At 37.6% G+C, this 18,542-nt stretch overlaps 1 protein-coding gene across 1 annotated transcript; it reads left to right on the forward strand.

Moving 5' to 3' along the window:
• The first annotated feature begins 9 nt into the window (after positions 1-9).
• Positions 10-17,086, forward strand: LOC117399719 (deubiquitinating protein VCPIP1-like). Its single transcript, XM_033999068.3, has 3 exons — positions 10-3,027; positions 9,900-9,986; positions 12,631-17,086. Exons 1-3 carry the CDS (start codon positions 381-383, stop codon positions 13,512-13,514), a joined length of 3,618 nt encoding a protein of 1,205 aa, XP_033854959.3. The 5' UTR covers positions 10-380; the 3' UTR covers positions 13,515-17,086.
• The last annotated feature ends 1,456 nt before the right edge of the window (positions 17,087-18,542 follow it).

Here is an 18,542-nt window from a genome sequence, read left to right on the forward strand (position 1 = left end):
TTTTGTACAATAAATAGAGGTTCTGTGACAGAAGAAACTACTATTCCCTACTACCTTCAGGCGTCTTTGAATTGGTCTTTGAATTGGTGTCGTAATGTATTCAGGGATATGTAGTTCTGTAATATGTAATTTTCCCAAGCACTGAAGGCGCACCTTGTTTTTTGAAACTACAATCCCCATATTTCCAAGGCCGGTGGACGGTCTGCTACTTTCCTAAACAGGCAGTGAAAAAGTCGACGCGGAAAAAAAGGACCGCTTCCGTGTTTTTGGGACCTGTAATAGTAAGAACTGCGTAAGATAAAACAATATTGATAAATCCCTAGTTAGACGTTTAGAATGATTTTTTAAACACAGGGTGTAACTGTTGTTTATTAGAAAAAATGTCGCTCCAACAAGGATCGAAAAAAAGGGACAAGCGTATTTTGTCTGGTACCTGCCCGGATCCAAAGTGCCAGGCGAGGCTGTTTTACCCTGCTTATGGCTCTGTTAGTATTGAATGTACCGAGTGCGGACAGCGCCATGAACAGAAGAACCTCCAAAATGTGGAAGAAGTCACTGACCCGGAGGTGGTGCTTCACAATCTGCTCAGAAATGCTCTACTTGGGGTGACGGGTGCCCCCAAAAAAGGGACCGAGTTGGTGAAAGTGATGGGGCTGTCCAACTACCACTGTAAGCTGTTGTCTCCAATTCTCACCAGGTATGGAATGGATAAACAAACGGGGAAAGCCAAGCTATTAAGGGAAATGAACCAGGGAGAAATGTTTGACTGTTTTCTTTTAGGGGATAGGGCATTTTTAATTGAACAGGAGCATGTGAGTACTGTTGGCTATGGCAAAGATCGTTCAGGGAGCCTTATTTACTTGCACGATACTCTGGAGGAGATGAAGAAAGCCAATGGGAATCAAGAGTGCCTGATCCCTGTGCATGTTGATGGAGATGGTCACTGCTTGGTCCATGCCGTGTCCAGGGCACTAGTGGGTAGAGAGCTCTTCTGGCATGCTTTACGGGAGAACTTGAAACTTAATTTCAAGGAAAACTTAGATCGCTATAAGGCACTTTTTCAAGACTTTATTGATGCAGCTGAATGGGAGGACATTATCAATGAGTGTGACCCCTTGTTTGTCCCACCTGAGGGGGTACCACTGGGACTGCGGAATATTCATATTTTTGGACTGGCAAATGTGCTGCACCGTCCTATCATCCTGTTGGACTCTCTGAGTGGAATGAGAAGCTCTGGTGATTACTCTGCCACTTTTCTACCAGGACTGGTGCCTGAAGAAAAGTGCATGGGAAAGGACGGGCAGTTTAACAAGCCAATCTGTATCGCCTGGAGCAGCTCAGGTCGCAACCATTACATTCCTCTTGTTGGAATTAAAAATGCTTCTTTACCTAAACTGCCTGCAAGGCTGCTCCCCAAAGCCTGGGGAGTCCCACAAGAACTTATTAAGAAGTACATACAATTAGAGCCAGATGGGAGCTGTATAATTGGAGGGGACAGAAGCCTGCAGGATAAATATCTGATGAGACTGGTTCATGCAATGGAAGAGGTCTTCATGGACAAGCATGCCATCCACCCTTCACTGGTGGCAGATGTACATCAGTATGTGTACAGGAGGACTGGTGTAATAGGAGTCCAGCCTGAAGAAGTTACTGAGGCTGCCAGAAAAGCAGTGATAGAAAACCGCCTTCACCGGTGCTTGATCTGTAATGCACTTTCAGAGCTTCATGTGCCTCCAGAGTGGCTAGCCCCAGGCGGAAAGCTATATAACCTGGCCAAAACCACACATGGGCAACTCAGGGCTGACAAAAACTACAGCTTTCCTCTGAACAACCTGGTGTGCTCTTATGACCCTGTAAATGATGTCCTTATGCCTGACTACAAGTCAACCCATTTGAATTCCTGCAATTATTGCCACGGCACCTCTGTGCGCCACATCCGGGGGGATGGCTCTGTTGTTTACTTGGATGGAGACAGAACTAATACTAGGTCCCATGGAGGCAAGTGTGGCTGCGGGTTCAAGCATTTCTGGGAAGGGAAGGAATATGATAACCTGCCTGAGGCCTTTCCTATCACCTTGGAGTGGAGTGGACGAATAGTGAGGGAAACTGTGTACTGGTTCCAATATGAAATTGAGCCATCATTGAACAGCAATGTTTACGATGTTGCAATGAAGCTAGTCACCAAGCATTTCCCTGGAGAGTTTGGGAGCGAGATCCTAGTCCAGAAGGTGGTGAACACCATTTTAAATCACACGGCCAAAAAGAACCCAGATGAATACACCCCTGTTTCCATTGACGGGGCACATGCTCAGAGGCTTGAGGATGTGCAGGAGGGGCAAGTAGCTGTGGATGTGCAGCCACCAACAAAAATAATCTTAACTGGGCAGAAAGCAAAGACGCTGCACAAGGAGGAGCTTAACATGAGCAAGACAGAGCGCAGCATACAGCAGAGCATCACAGAGCATGCCTCTGTAACACAGAAAAAAAGAACTGACAAGTTGAAACAAGTGCAAAGGGCAGCCTCCCCTGGACCAGCCCGAGATGGACCCTCTGCACCAGTCACCCCTACCAAAGCCCCCTACTCCCCCAAATGCAGCAAGGAAAAGAAGATTCGTGTAACCACCACCGACGGGCGGCAGGCCATGCTGACGCTCCAGACAGGGACCACCTTTTCCCAGCTGCAGAATAGCATTGCCAAAGAATTTAGTGTTCCTCCAGACCTGCAGTGCATCCGCTATGGTTTCCCTCCCAAGGAGCTCTCCCCCCCAAAAGAGGGGATGGAGAATGAGCCTGTGCCGCTGCAGCATGGTGACAGGGTGACACTGGAGACTCTAAAGGACCCCAGGCAGGAAGAGGAGGAGGAGGCAGCAGCCCACAAAGCTTCCACATCCACATCCTTGTCTACATCTTTACACCATTCTGTCAGGAGTGAGGAGCCAGCAACTTCCAGCAGAATGACTTCTAGAGAACTCCAGGACCACATTGACCTGGAGATGTCTTCACTCTGCCTTCTAGCAACCTTAATGGGTAAGTATTATTATTATTATTATTATTATTATTATTATTATTATTATTATTATTTAAAAGGGTGAGCTTTCTGTACTTGTTTTGATACCTGCTGCCACCGACATTTATATATTAATCTCTGATCGATGATGAAGATAAATTCTTTTTTTAAAGCTACAGTATATTGATTAATTAAAACAAGTCTGCAATTCATAGAATCTTTATCAACTGTTTGAGAGGGTTAGAAATGTATTCTAATTTTTCAATGCATGAATGTTAATAAACAGTTCTAAAACATTCCTTAAGAGTCCTTAAAGTTTTGTGAAGAGGGAATGTTGTCTTCACATTTTTTTATGCAGCTGTGATCTATGATTCTTTCTGCAGCATTGCTTTTTATCATCTTAAAAAAATAAAAAATAAAAATAAATTATGACCACATTTGGTTTAACCTTCAACAGTATTTCAGAAAACATTCTTACATATCCATTTTACTTAATTTACTTTGTTTAAAAAATATTTACAGAGGTGCCATTTCCTTGCCGTTGTATTACTTTTTTTTTTTTTAACAGGCAGTTTTTTGTACTTTAATCAAATTGTGTACAGTAATCAAATCAATTGTGTACAGTAATCAAATCAACCAACACATTCAGAAATACCTGAAAACCCCTGAATGACACCCCCCCCCCCCCCCCCCCCCACACACACACCTTTTTAGCTTTTTATAATTACTATAAAGTGATTAAAAAATAAATGCTGAGGGTTGGAATGTACACCATTTTACAATATTTTAGTTGTGAAGGATTATAGTTTTTATTTTCGACTTAATTGGGGCTGATTAAAATGCAATACTGAGGTCTAGCAATCCTAAAAGTGGCCTGCTCCAGAGGGGGTCTGCGACGGCTTTAGTCTGCTTTTTGCCCTACTGTGAATGCAGAGGTCCCTGAGGCGGCTCACGTTTGCCACGTACACTGGTGGGCAACCCTCCCATTATCAGCATTAAACAGGCACAGACAACAGAACCAAAAATGTCTTTGACAGAACACTTAGAGAGACAGAGGCAGAGGATTCCGAAATACAAACAGACTTTTATATTTGTGCTATAATGTAAAAAGACATTTAAACTAGGGATGTGCATTTTGGTACATTTTTATGAATGTTTAAATGCTATGCAGTGTCAGCGTTTCAACCATATCTACATACACACACACACACACACACACACACACACACACACACACACACACACACACACACACACACACACACACTCTTTTATATTAAATTTTGATGTATACTGACAGCCCTGGTTAGTATTTTCTGAGCAAAGAAACCCTAAATAAGCAAACAATGTTTTAACATCGCAAACGGGTGTGCAATTTTTGAAAAAAAACTTGTTGTCCAAGGGACAAAATGCCCCTCCCCGTCACACAAAACACACACAAAAAAATAGAATATAACTTGTAGGGTTTTTTTATTTAACAGTGAACACAATCAATCAATCAATTAGTGATTAACAGGTGGATATTGCCTTGTAGCTTGACTGGTTCACTAAATTCTTCAAGATACACAAAAGGTTACCTGGGACCCCACCTCACTTCAACAAATTTAACATACTTTAAGGAAATCTGCCTTTCAGTGCAGTTTGGAACACATTTGCTTGTAAATTTAAGTAACATACTAAGAGTACAACTATAATAAGCAATACTTGCGAGTTATTCGAACATAAAAATAGCTTATGCCTGGTTTTTTTTCCCACTCTTTCTCTATAAACTGAATACAAAATCATTGCCAATTATTACTGCAGTTTTGTAACTGATAATAGATAAATTAATACATAAACACATTGCCATCAGATTTACAGTCGGTATTGTATTTAAAATAATAACATGTGGTATAGCATCTCATATATAAGCATTTCATTTCTATCATTATAAACATTAGTCTCAGAAATCGATGGATATGTCCAATAAATAACTAATATCGCTTCTGTTCAAATCTAGTAATACATTTTTTTTTTTAAATATGGCGTTTAACCTAAAAAAAAAAAGTGTATATATGGTAAATAGCAAACTAGGTTAGCAACACTAAAATCAAAATAAAAAAAAATCATATTTTTTTTTTTTGCCAGGGAAGTTTGTCTTGAAATGCTTCTAAACACTACATTTTACGTTTTTTTTACAAATCCCAATAAGTACATTCTTGATCAGAAAGTGTTATAAATACACAACATGATTTTTTCTAATTTGCTAATACCTTCGTGACTGTTTTTTTTTTGTTTTGTTTTGTTTTGTTTAACTTTACTAGATTGCTGCATTTAAATGTCAGGTTCATGTATTAAGTAAGCAGTGTCACTTATTTGTTAATTTACAAAAAAAAACATAAATAATATCTTAAATTTAAAAGATTAGTCTGTGCCTTTCAAGAGGCTGTCAGGCAGCCATTTCTGGGTTTCTTTGTAACCAATAGAAGATCAGATTCTTCCACAGATAGCCAATCAGAAGTGATAGGGGTGGGACGTAAACACTTTTTAAAATGTTTGTGTGTAGGTGCTAGACTTCCGTAATTGAGTTTTCAGAAACTTGCGTGGCTTTCTAGCAACAAAACGAACATAGGAAAAATAAATAAATAAAAACTACTTGTCCGATGGGCAATATGAATTGCACACCCCTGTATAAAGTAGAAAAAAACACAACTCAAAGTATATATTTAAATGTTTTATATTTAAAATGTCCTCTTCAGACCATGATTGTAATTACAGTTGTTAATGGAGACAGAACTATATACATATTCAACACATTTTCAGAGAGTGTTTCTTAAAGGTTTATTTAAAGAAAAAAAAAGAAAAAGCAGGAACCTCTTCCGTTTTAAAAATAAATAAATACATAAAAATAAGTAACTTTAAATACTTTCACTTCTGGGTAAGGGAGTTACCAGTGATACAATAGCACAAGATTTTGGAATTGATAAGAGCAGTGTGACTGATCTAAAAGTCTGCCTCAGAGATTAAAAAGTTTGCTGTCTTTGATAGTAGGCGTGGGATTTTCGAGAAACATATTGCTCGAGTACTTGAACGTTACCATTTCCAAGTACTCGAATCCAACGCCACTCTCCTCTAGGGCTGCCTACGATTAAATCGAAAATCGATTTTTCAATCAATTCCATTCTTCATTATGTACATCGATATAAATACTGGATAATCGATTCAATAATTACATTTTTGTAACGTGCATAGTTAATAACATTATTTAAGTTTATCAACGAAACTGCACCGAACACCCTGCCTTGCTATTTACAGTATTTCTGCCAGACGAGCAGGGGGCGTGCTTTTCTTTTCCTGCTTGTGTTAACTAGCATCTGATTTGCTCGTCCCATCTCCTACCAGCGAATCAGTTTTGAAAATGCTTTGTAAGCACGCCCCTCTGTGTGTTCACTGTATAAACAAACAAACAAAAAAGCGTGCTGCCTTGAATCCAGAGCAGGACGAAAGGCTTGTAATCCTGGCAAACAGCAGGTGGTACAGCAGTATTAACAAGATGCAACGCGTGATGCTGCAGCTGTCACTCAATTAAAAAAACCTAATTTTTCATAAACTCTTGGCTAGTTTATATAGATTACATTCCAAAGTACTGTAATCTGTTTGGAATAAATATTTTAGTAACACCCCTGTAGTATGTTAAACTTGCTTTAGGCTTGTTGCGAATGTTGTGTTTTTTCCCTCCCGACGCTACCAAGCCGTAATCACCCCATGCATTCAATTGTTGTGCGCAAGCTTTTACTGAACTGCAATGATATTAAAATAATAACGTCGCGGGGAGAGGAATGCACAGAAAATGTATGGTGCAATCATCGATATTTACTTGAACGATTGTATTTTGTGTGACCAATTAATCGATTGCTATTTTGAGGCATAACTGACAACCCTACTCTTCTCTACATACTAGTGTACATAAACCTCCCAAACACTGCCAGAAGTCGTATTTTTAAATGCCAATCTAACACACAATCAAGTAATGATTGTTTGCCGCCTTGTGCAGTTAATTGTATATAGTCAAGTATTACTAAATAGCGTAACATAATCAAATTCACGTATTCACACAAGCTTTACATTAAATTGTTAAAAAGAGATGCCTGGCCTACCTGTTTGAAGTGTGTCTCGGAAGTCCTTTACCTTAGTGCAGTAGTTCCAATATACAAACAAAAATTGTACAAAAAAAAATGGAATACATTAAAAAAAATATGCGTTTGGTGAAATTTGTCACGTGACCGGGTTATACGTCTAGCATATTATTAAACGTTTGGCCACTTCTTTAGAGTTTAAACGTTTAACATTCTCATCCCTAATTTCAACGTGTATTATTTATGTGGGAGGAATGTGAAACAAGTCCAGTTCCCCCAACACTTTATTGTCAAAAATAATATTTTTCATCTCAAAAAACAAATACAATACAGAGATAATGACATGCCAGGTCTTGTGGTTTAGGATGCTGAGAAGAGTGGCTTTGAAGCCTTATTACAGAGCTACAGTGTAGGGTTTACCAGCTTGTATTTTATAGGACCCTATCCAGTGGTCTCAATATACTGTATACTCAACTAAGAGAGATACTGGTAGTCATTTTTGTTTATAGATCACAATATTTAAATAAGTTTGAACTGTATTTTGTGTACTTTTTAAAGATTATTTAGCTTTTAAAAGATAGAAAACATGAGTTTTTAAAACTTAAAAAAAGAATCATTGGGAATTTAAATAAAAACATTGATGAAGTGTATCAAAAAAAGAAAACTCAGTTGAAAAGAAGCACAAGAATTAAGTATGATTATACAGAAGTACTTATTCATACAGTAACAATAGCTATATTAAGACATTGTTACAAATCTAAGGGACCCACATATAGCTTCTATTTGGAAGATGTGTCTGTACTGTAATTAGTTTTAATGATTTATTAAGACGGGCCAGGGGATGAGTTGAGTATTTCAGAAAACCTCATACTTTACCTCAGATGGGCTATCGCAATATCAGGGTACAGCAGAAACCTTGGAAACAAATATGCTGTGTTACTGGAGTTCATATTAACTGTCTAAAAGAGTAAATTAGAATGTTTAAAATAATTTGTAATAGTCACTTGGGTGTCAAAAGCATATTAAAGCTCAGATACAAAATATTATTTTAGCATTTATTTAACATGTTGTGTATCAGGAAAAGTGACTAGGATAAGTGATTTGTTAAATATTTCAAGTGGATGTTAAAAGAGGATAGAGGAACAGGGGTAGGCATTATTAAAGTCCAGCTAAGACAGTGAAGCCATATTCTGTGAAAACTAATAAGGTTTCCTTAGCAAGTGTGTACAAGTTTATAATCAACCTAGAGAGGCCAGTAAGATAAAGGCTATGGAAGTGGCACATTACTGATGGATATTGCATGTTGTGGATGAAGTCCATGTTTTGGTTGAAGATCAGTGTTTTGGTGCCTTGCTGAATTTCTAGTCATATAAATATGGTATGTGTTTTAAACAGTATGAAGTTGATTTATTTTTTGTAGTCTTTGCTGCAAGTGCTGCAGATCTATTATGTATCAGACCTGCAGAAACCCTTTTACAAAAATAAACTGTGTAAAAGCACAATAAACAAAATGGTAAAATATCTGATTGAGCGATGGGCACTAAAATAGGATTTGGTGTAATGGCTAATGTGGTTATAGTATAAGGGATGCTGTGCGTTAAAGAAAGTAAGTACCCAGAGGAAATGCATCTTCAGTCTGAAAAACAACTACAAATTTCATTCTAAGGGGCATTTTTTCATGGAGGAATAAACCAGTGGTAGCAGTGTGCTGTAATAAAATGCTTTTGTTTTTCTCAGAAATGTTAGCATTGCACTTGCTTCAAAATAGGATCAATTTGAGTTTTATAAATGTATATTCTGCACTGATGCAACAATTGAAACGATACAATACATCTGTCGGGCCCGTACTACCTCCGAATTTGATTGGTAGGTATAACAGAAATATCAAATATTAAAATGGTTAATAATTTAAAAAGAGCAAAAAGGTTAAAAAAAATAGCTTGTTTATTTTTCTTAACTGTTAGATTCCCTACTGAATTCTGTAAAGCCCTGGACTCTTCATACTCTACTTGATTAAATTGCCAAATAAAAGCTACAGGAGAAACCAATTGTAGATTTGTGTTTTGACACAAAGGGATGGAAATAAGATTCATATTGATAGCAGTTTCACCCATTACAGGTTTTACCACAAGCTTTATTAGCCACAGTGTACTTTATCGGTAACAAGCTGAGGTGTGTCATAAACTCATAGTAAAACCAGGATTGGATCAAATTGCTATTCAGTCTTATTTCCATCCCTGCACTAGGATTACATTTTCATTCTGGAGATGCTGTCTTTTTAAAAAACATAAGTTTTTGTTTTTTATGTACTGTTTAAAACCTGCTACAAGGATGACAGAGCCAATTCAAATGTAAACAACATTTTTGAGGGCAGAGGTGTCCATATTAATCCAAGTAAAGTAAAAATGTGTGTAGTGGTTTCTTTTTTTTTCTGTTGCCTAACAATTAAAACAAAAGCGGTTGATACTGGTTTTACAGTTTTGAAAGGCGAGTACTTCTTCCTTTCTTGTAAACTGATTGAAGCTCTAGGACCTTAAGCATGTCTGTATAGGTAGTTTCTGTTACATTCTGTTACTGCTGTGTTGGGTAAGTGCTAGATACATGTTTCCTGCTTCCCTCGTGCTATTATTTAGTGCAAAATTACAACGATGGAGCCTCTTCAGACCCCCTTCATACAACTGAAGAGGATTAAACCAGATTTACCATGAAGATTAGTAGTTTTTCATCTGTCATTCTGTTTTCCCATGTCTTAACTTGCTTTATTTTGTGTTTTACAGGAGAAGATGTCTGGTCTTATGCAAAAAAGCTGCCTCAATTGTTTCAGTGTGGTGGAGTGTTTTACAACATTATGAAGAAAGAAATGGGTACTCTTTTAAATTAAACCTCCCAATGTCAATGGTCATGTATTGCTTTGTAACAGTAGTTTACCTCCAATAAAGTGTCAGGCATTGTATTCTGTGGTCCATATGGTGGTTGGTGGGTTGCATATGTGCCTTGTGCAATGGTGGAGAACCACTAAACTATATACAGCACAGTATTAAAAAAAGAAATTGGCCTACTTACAAAAGCTTTTGTTGTAGTTATTGCAAAAGCATCAACTGCTATCTTGCGTTTTCTTTCAGCTATCCCAGTAGGAGTTTATTGATCACATTTACTTAAATAATTTGGACATGCTCTCTATTCTAAAGAGTGATGTTTGTTCAAAACATGCTCAATATTATGTGGACCCAGTGAAGAGAACAGTATTTTGACCTTTTTTTCTGTTTGAGTTCTTTGAGCTTCTCTGTAAGGGGAATGCTCAGTCAGCTGAAAGGCAAACTACAAATGGCCTGTTGTGTTTTTCAATTTGCTGCTTTGTTTTAGCATTCATTAAGATGCAGGATAGCAGTGCAGAAAGCACAGGAGTACTGAATTCTGTCAAGGTCATGTATAGCAAAAGCACTGTAGCTACATTACCATTCTCAAAAGGCACCCACTTAGGTGTACTCTTAACACTTTTCTTTTATCTCTTATTGCTAAGGCTACCAAAATATTTATTGGGATTTGAATTTAACGTAATTGTGTTAATTGTGCACGAGCATTTTAGAATGAGAATTTGTGTTATGTATTTTGAAATAAATGTTTTTGAGGAATTATTAAAAAATTGGGCATTTGTATTAGATGTTTTGATTTTTGTTAAGTATATTTTTTAGTTTTGTTGGTAAGTACAGTACTGTGCAAAAGTTTTAGGCAGGTGTGAAAAAATGCTGTAAAGTAAGAATGCTTTCAAAAATAGACATGTTAATAGATTATATTTATCAATTAACTAAATGCAAAGTGAGTGAACAGAAGAAAAATCTACATCAAATCCATATTTGGTGTGACCACCCTTTGCCTTCAAAACAGCATCAATTCTTCTAGGTACACTTGCACAAAGTCAGGGATTTTGTAGGCATATAGTCAGGTGTATGATTAAACAATTATACCAAACAGGTGCTAATGATCATCAATTCAATATGTAGGTTGAAACACAATCATTAACTGAAACAGAAACAGCTGTGTAGGAGGAATAAAACTGGGTGAGGAACAGCCAAACTCAGCTAACAAGGTGAGGTTGCTGAAGACAGTTTACTGTCAAAAGTCATACACCATGGCAAGACTGAGCACAGCAACAACACACAAGGTAGTTAGACTGCATCAGCAAGGTCTCTCCCAGGCAGAAATTTCAAGGCAGACAGGGGTTTCCAGATGTGCTGTCCAAGCTCTTTTGAAGAAGCACAAAGAAACGGGCAACATTGAGGACCGTAGACGCAGTGGTTGGCCAAGGAAACTTACTGCAGCAGATGAAAGACACATCATGCATACTTCCCTTCGCAATCGGAAGATGTCCAGCAGTGCCATCAGCTCAGAATTGGCAGAACACAGTGGGACCCTGGTACACCCATCTACTGTCCGGAGAAGTCTGGTCAGAAGTGGCCTTCATGGAAGACTTGCGGCCAAAAAGCCATACCTCCGACGTGGAAACAAGGCCAAGCGACTCAACTATGCACGAAAACACAGGAACTGGGGTGCAGAAAAATGGCAGCAGGTGCTCTGGACTGATGAGTCAAAATTTGAAATATTTGGCTGTAGCAGAAGGCAGTTTGTTCCCCGAAGGGCTGGAGAGCGGTACACGAATGAGTGTCTGCAGGCAACAGTGAAGCATGGTGGATGTTCCTTGCAAGTTTGGGGCTGCATTTCTGCAAATGGAGTTGGGGATTTGGTCAGAATTAATGGTCTCCTTAATGCTGAGTACAGGCAGATACTTATCCATCATGCAATACCATCAGGGAGGCATCTGATTGGCCCCAAATTTATTCTGCAGCATGACAACGACCCCAAACATACAGCGAAAGTCATTAAGAACTATCTTCAGCATAAAGAAGAACAAGGAGTCCTGGAAGTGATGGTATGGCCCCCACAGAGCCCTGATCTCAACATCATCGAGTCTGTCTGGGATTACATGAAGAGAGAGAAGCAACTGAGGCCGCCTAAATCCACAGAAGAACTGTAGTTAGTTCTCCAAGATGTTTGGGCCAAACTACCTGCCGAGTTCCTTCAAAAACTGTGTGCAAGTGTACCTAGAAGAATTGATGCTGTTTTGAAGGCAAAGGGTGGTCACACCAAATATTGATTTGATGTAGATTTTTCTTCTGTTCACTCACTTTGCATTTTGTTAATTGATAAAAATAAACTATTAACATGTCTATTTTTGAAAGCATTCTTACTTTACAGCATTTTTTCACACCTGCCTAAAACTTTTGCACAGTACTGTATATATTTTTGGTTCCTGTTCTTATGTAACAAGAACTTACATAAAGGTCTCAAACACATCAAACCTTTCTAAATCTATAGGATGGTGTTTGAAAAAGTTGATTCAGCACTATGCTGTTTTAGTTACCAATACTTTAACCTCAAAGAGAATCCATATGATTCTTTCCACAATATCTTAAGCCAACATTAGCTAACACGCTGTCTTTTCTTCTGCAGGTCTTGTGGATGGTAAGCATTGTACTTTACCCCATATCCCTGGTAAGACCTTTGTGTTCAATGCAGCGGAAGATCGGTTAGAATTGTGCGTGGATGCTGCAGGACATTTTCCAGTAGGTCCTGATGTTGAAGACCTGGTGAAAGAGGCCTTAAATCAGCTCCAGTCAGAGGTTGCCTCAAGAAGCAGAGAGGGTAGTCCCTCGCATGGCGTGCTTAAACTAGGGAGTGGAGGCGTGGTGAGGAAGAAATCTGAACAGTCGCACAATGTGATGGCTTTCCAGGGAAAAGGTCATTCTCTAGGAACTGCGTCTGGCAGCTCTCCTCCTGACCAGAAGTCGAGAGAAAAGCAAATCTCTAGAAAGCACAGCAGTGGGGTAGATTTGAGCAGTAGTATTTCTAAGCAAGGGGCTTCCCTAACTAAAATTTCTGATGACGCCAAAGAGCTTATCCGTATGGCTCCTGGGTTTGTAACTGTGAAAGATGGAAGGAACCTGGACCCAAACGTGATTGAGGCCCAGCGGAAAAAGCTGCAGGAAATGGTTTCTTCCATTCAGGCCTCAATGGATAAACATTTGCAGGAGGAAAACATAGGTGATTCCTTACTTGCCGACCCTGCTCCAAGGAATGCGGATGCTGGAGACTCAGCAAGTAGAACAGAAAGTGCCCCTGCGAGTGTGACAGAGTCTGTTCCAGAGACTGGTGGCCCAGAACTTTCAGACATGGAAGTGGCTGCTATTGGCATAGCAAATCTTGTGAAAATGACACTTCCCTCTGCTTCAGCTAATAGGGCCCAGGAAAGAAGTGCTGTCAGTGAGGAACTGGAAGAAATGGATAGCCAGGACACAGAGCTGACAGGTGCTACTGAGCCAATGGATCACTCTTGATTGACAAACCGTTATGGTGCAGGAAGAGAAATCGTACAGAGTATGATACTTACAAAGACTAGGCTGCATTAAGAAGGCTTGTCGTAGTAAGTTTATCAGGTTGTATTAAAATATATGGATTCCTTATTGTATCTCTCTTTACTGCAGGGCAGCAAGTATAAGATTGGTAGTGCATAAGCTTCTGCCTTACTGCTACCCAGGCTGATTCTGAAATTCCTGGAAATAGGACATACAGCTATGGCCAAAAGTTTTGCATCCCCTAGAATTTTAGGAATGAGACATCATTGAAAAGAAAAAAAAAAAAAAAGAAAACTATATTAACATAATTTAGATTTTTTATTTACATCATGTGATCCAAGAAAAAAATGATATTGCAAAAGTCTACCGGAAGCCATCATTTCGATTTGTCAGTTTTTCATTAAGTATATGGAAAGCTACAAAGCGGTTTGTAATTCATTATGTTAACGTAACGTTATTCAGCAGGTTTCATTCGACTTTGTAGCAAAATTGGTTAATTCTATAGGGCGATGCAAAACTTTTGGCCACAGCTGGACACTGTGAAAAACCTCTTCTATGGGTGGGGTTCATGATCTGGAACTCAGGTATCTGAGTCTTAATTCTTTAAAAATACTCTTAAGAGTTGGGTAGTAGGGCCACATATTGGGTGGTATAGTTCGACTAAAAGAGGAACTGCTTGTTAAAGACTTTTGGGGAGTTTAAAGTTGCAAAAAGCAAAGCCTGGAACCGATAAACATTCAGGTGTGTAGAGATAACCTCCACTGCATTTAGTAAACATTTAAAATGACTGAAAAAAGTCAGCTTTTTTTTCATAAACCGTGCTATAAACAGCACATAACTTAGCTTTTAAAGAAACCATATTATTTTAAACCATATACACGCATGGCTTGTATATACATATAAATAGTTGTTGCTGTTTTGTGCTTTGTGTAAAGACATTACCACTGAAGAAAACACATAACACGGAAACAAGAACATAAATCTTTTTCTACACACTGCATTAGGGAAGAAGTAGTAGAGGACCACAGTTACTTTTAGTATCTTTAAGTAGAAATCCTTGTTTAAATATGCATTCGCATTTGAAACGATTAAAAAAGTGCTTGCTTTAGATATGTGCAAAATGACCTTAATGCAGATTGCTGGTCAGTAGTCTTACTGGGGGCAACAGTAGAAGGTAAATAGCAGAATGTCTTATAGTCCTATCTTGAAAAACGTATAACAAGCTGAAGTTTGATCATTTTACATAGACTTGTTTACATTTCAGTACCAGTGTTGTTCATTGAGAATTGAAGGAGACCCAGTTCTTATTTATATATTGCTGTGGAAAGAATATTGATTTTGCCAACACCTTCCTCACTTTCTTAAGACTTAATAAAAATCAGCGGCGCAGTTAAGATTTAAAACTGTTGTTTCCAACAGGATTAAACACAAGAGGCCACTAATCTGCGAGAAAACACAGAATTTCCCATTCCTGTTTTTAGGGGACAAGTTTGCAAATTGTAGCGAGGTTATACGTGGTCATTGATTACAGTCTCTTATTACTTAAAGGAAATCCGGGATGAAAATCAGCTGCAATATCAGACTGTTCCACGTGAAACATCTGTAAGTTGCACGGTCTTCACAACCAGGCACCTACTATAAGCTCTCTATCAAAGACTCTCAGCTCCTGCTGTCTTGCCCATTGAGATTGAATTTAAAGAGTAGATTTCTTTTGCATAACAAATTAAATCTGACCTGTGAGCAACAGCCTGCACGTAGTCGATCCATACTGCAGTTTATTTTTTTTATTTTTTTGGTCCAGTTTCTGCACTGGGTAATGAGAAAGAAACCCAATAAGTTCTTAACTATTATTATGCTGGCTGAGAGCAAGAACATTGTAACTAACAAAATGTATAGTTTTGAAAAATCTAGGTTTTAATATTCATGATGCTCAAGCAATCCAATCAAAATGCAAAACAATTTGAAAGTCAGCAATTCGTACTTTCTAATTGATTTCCACTGACTTATTGTAATCTTGGTGCAAAATTATTGTTTTTTTTGCTGTCATTTAACTGTCAGGCTTTAGCTATGCTTTGAATTAAATTCACCCTGCAAATGAACAATAAAACTAGTTTAGTCTTAAGGGGATTTTGTCATGCACTTTTTATTTTACATTCAGTGTTCTTCCAGAGACTGAAAAAATGCATTTTTCTCTAAACACGTTAAGCACTTAACACAGGAAAGTTTTACAGTATATGTTTATTAGACAGTAGCTCAGGTTTACAAACTAAATGAAATTGAGGTGTCATGAAGGCTAAAATACTTCTCTGATAAAGACACACATATTTTTTTTCTAAACTTTTAAATGGTTGCCAGGGTTTATAATTGAAAATAGTACTCTAACACCTTGAATGCAAAGCGATCAAGAAAGGAGGACTATTCTGAAATGTGTGTGTGTATATATATATATATATATACACACACACACACATATTTCAGAATATAATATATATATATATATATTGTGTAGAACCTGGCAGAACATTTCATGATGTTATCATATGCTACGCATTTTACTTTTAAAGATTTTTTTAGTAGATTTTTTTTTTTTTTTTTGCCTTAAGATGTTGTCAGTTGTATTTAAATACCCTATGGATATAAACCACTAAATTAATGTACCACACGTGATGCACTTAGTACCGTATTTGAAAAAAAAAAAAGTGTTTAAAAATGTAGTGTTAATTTTACTGTAACTTATAGTTTACTTAAAGAACACATAAGGCAAAGCTGCCAACAATCACATAAATGTAAAATGGGACCCTCTTAAAATCAGACTTGTTTGTTTTAAAACGCAGTGCTTCTAAATATAGCACTTCTAAATCTTCAAGGATAGCTGCCAATATGAATATCATAATGGCCTCAATTAGCATGAAAATGTTTGTTAGCATTGAGCAGACTTTACAACATGCTTAATGTAAACCACTCCAATATCTGTGCCATTGCCTTTACATATAATGTAGAAACTCTTATTGGCAATCTAACAGTTACAATCCGAATGTAAACACTGTATGAAAGTTGTGCATATGATCTTTACAACATGGAATTCCCTCTGAACATTTAGGATGGATGCTAAGCAATAATTGAAAAGCTGCAGAGAATTAAAATTATTGATTAATTAAATTACATTTGATGTTTATTGTTTGGGGGTTTTGTCCAAAAGATACAGTGATTTGGGAGCATTTCTGTCTAAGAGAGGGAGTGCTGTTAGATTATGTATACATAGGCTGTGATGGTGTGTATATAGTTCAGTTCTAGAATGTAGTATATTATTGTCAGTTCAAGAAGTAAAAAATGATGGTAGTATACTTGCCTAGTTGGTAATATACAACACTAGCTATTTTCAGCAAACTGAAGTTGGTTAGCTTTGTGGCTGCTGTACTAATTATATGTAATGTAAAACCAGTGTATTATAATAGTATATATTGTACTATACTTTGATTTGTACAGAAATTGAAGTTGTTGTGATTTTTTTTCTTCCTTTGTTTGCTAATAAAATGTTTGAAGTTACCAAGGCATTGCTGTCTGCATGTGTGATGAATTTTCAACCTTAGTGCAATAAAGTGAAATGCTTTAAACACAAGTTGCATTGCGTTTCATTACACTGCGTATTTGTTACTGCAAATATGAATTATCCTAGACTATACTTTTCATCTTAAAGTATTTTGTGTATTGAAGAGCACTAATTAAAACACTAAAGGGATGGGGGAAAAAACTTGCTCACACATCTTGAAACTAACAATGGCTTTCTGTTTTTGGTTGTGTCACTTATTTTTTCTCTGTTACACCATGATGAGTCTTTGCACAAATAAACTGTATATTTACTGTGTTTAAGAAAATCTGACAAAATAATCTTGGCACACTTGCATTGAAAATCATTGTTGCAAGCTGATTTAAAGGTTGATTGCAACCAGTATTTTTTTCAATAGAACCTGTTGTTCATTTTCTGAAAATCTGACTTTTTTTTTTTCAGATAAGAGTAATAACAATACTGCAGATACACACTTTTTACTATATTTTGCACCATAGCAAAATGTGTTTTTAGCTGACCTTGATTTATGCATTGAATTTACATTTTAAATATTGATATCCATATGTGGTGATAGGCAATATAAAGATCTAGCAAGATTTATTTTAAGGTAACACGGATGTAATTAAATCATAAGTGGGGGGCTAGGTGGTACAGATGAACACTTGCAGTGTCCCAGGTTAACTCCACTCGATGAGCCCAACAAGAGGATTAAGTGAACTTGATTAGTTGATCAGATCAGGTACCCCTCCACTTGCACATCCGACCCATGAGTGTTCGGTACAGTACGGGTACGGGTGGCTCTCCACTGGTATTTGTCGAGCCCAGCGAAAACCAAACCGTGAAACTTTGGCCTCGCAAGACATCTGAATCCAGCCAATAGTGGCAGCTGCAAGCCGGCACGCACCTCATCTCATGCATCCAGGTTCATGGATCCAAGCTCGTGCTCACTAACTCCACCCCTACAAAGACACAATCACCAAGGTCCTTCCATACTGATCCCATCCATAGGAAGTAGCGCTGGTTGTAATCATTAAAAGTTCAACTGTCGACTTTAAAGTTTAATAACTTTGGGTGTACACATGATAGAAACAAACTATAAACAGCACATGAAAGCATAATTCATAAAGTTCAAACACAATAGAGTTATAACATAAGCGCCATCTTTGGTGATACATCGATCAACTCGATAAAACGCTCGCTGAAATTAAATGAATATTAGCACAACATTAACACAACTTTGAATCATGAGTTTATACTCCATTTACAGTTTGCTTCCATCGTGTGTATATCTACGAGGGTAATGATTAAAAAAAAGACCATTGATTGTTCGAAATCACGTAAATGGCTAATCTTTTCTGGTTCTTGTTATGAAAATTAATGCAAAATACTGTAGAAAAATGGTTTATTTAAAGTGTACTTCTAAAAGATTTCTCTACAGATCG

This window comes from Acipenser ruthenus, chromosome 4, assembly GCF_902713425.1.
Source record: "Acipenser ruthenus chromosome 4, fAciRut3.2 maternal haplotype, whole genome shotgun sequence".
NCBI classification, from domain to species: Eukaryota; Metazoa; Chordata; class Actinopteri; order Acipenseriformes; family Acipenseridae; genus Acipenser; species Acipenser ruthenus.

Excerpts from the sequence above, each read along its gene's own strand:
- LOC117399719 (XM_033999068.3), top strand. The coding sequence starts at position 381 with ATGTCGCTCCAACAAGGATCGAAAAAAAGGGACAAGCGTATTTTGTCT. Across the intron at positions 3,028-9,899 it reads CCTTCTAGCAACCTTAATGG|GAGAAGATGTCTGGTCTTAT; the intron begins GTAAGTATTATT and ends TGTGTTTTACAG. Across the intron at positions 9,987-12,630 it reads CATTATGAAGAAAGAAATGG|GTCTTGTGGATGGTAAGCAT; the intron begins GTACTCTTTTAA and ends TTTCTTCTGCAG.